General features: G+C 56.6%; 1 protein-coding gene across 1 annotated transcript in view; it reads left to right on the top strand.

Annotated features, from left to right (window-relative positions):
- The first annotated feature begins 460 nt into the window (after positions 1-460).
- The window catches only part of LOC112120542 (lymphocyte expansion molecule), a 15,919-nt gene continuing 15,323 nt past the window's right edge, over positions 461-1,056 (top strand). Inside the window, 2 exon segments of the mRNA XM_026651722.1 lie at positions 461-499; positions 501-589. Coding sequence (XP_026507507.1) covers positions 461-499; positions 501-589 — 128 coding nt within the window.

Below are 1,056 nucleotides of genomic sequence, written 5' to 3'. Positions count from 1 at the left end.
CGAGCCCGTGCACGTCCGGGCAAGGGGCATGTCTGCTCGCCAAGCCCGTGCAAGTCCAGGCAAGGGGCACGTCTGCTCGCTGAGCCGATTCACATCCGGGCAAGGGGCACGTCTACTCGCCAAGCCTGTGCAAGTCCAGGCAAAGGGCATGTCTGCTTGCCGAGCCCGTGCACGTCCGGGCAAGGGGCACGTCTGTTTGCTGAGCCCATGCACATCCAGGCAAGGAGCACGGCTGTTCGCCGAGCCCGTGCACATCTGATAAAATGTAATGCATCAAAACTAACCAAGGATCAAACAGCGAGCTCAAAACGGCTGCATTCCTCTCCCCAACCCTGGCAGGGCCTAAAACTGAGCTGTAACAGGTACAGGAGGCTTGGAGCCAGAGGCCCCCCCATGCAATGGTTTGCCTGGAAGCTCCGCCTTCATGGGAACAGAAAGGCAACAAGTGTATGGGGTTGTCATGGCAGCAGTGTTCCGGAGCTGCTGGAAGCTGTGCCACTGGGGGCGGGGGGGCTCCCTCCATCCCCAGGGAGCAGAGAATGGCAGCAAAGGGCTTTACAGGTGCCCCCTTCGGCACTCAGACAGTCAGGTAAGAGTCACCCAGAAGAGGCTCCAGAGGGGACAGGCTCAGCCTGCAGCTGACTTGGCCCTCCAGAGTCAGTAGAGAACTGGGCTCAGCCCCTATCTGACTCTCAGCTTCTGGATCATCTGCACACATATTCTCCCCTGTCCCCCAAACAGCCCGGCACACAGATATCACACACACATTCCTGCAGTCAAGAGATCACACGCCCCTCGGCACACAGATCACACACACCTAGCCATGCAGCGATCACATACACACATGCATTCACAAGTTCACATGGTTATTACACACGGAGAGTCCATGCACACGTGTCCATGCACCCACGTGCAGGACTCTGTCAAGCTGTGATACTCTGAATGGGGGAGTTTCCAAGGAAACAGAAATGAGTTTTTACATGTCTCTGAAACACACAGCAGACTCCTTCACACACACACACACACACACACACACACACACACACACACACACAC

This window comes from Terrapene carolina, unplaced genomic scaffold (genome assembly GCF_002925995.2).
Source record: "Terrapene carolina triunguis isolate 2854851 unplaced genomic scaffold, T_m_triunguis-2.0 Scaffold102, whole genome shotgun sequence".
NCBI classification, from domain to species: domain Eukaryota; kingdom Metazoa; phylum Chordata; order Testudines; family Emydidae; genus Terrapene; species Terrapene triunguis.
Note: the sequence above shows the minus strand (reverse complement) of the source record. Positions and strands in the feature narration are given on the sequence as shown.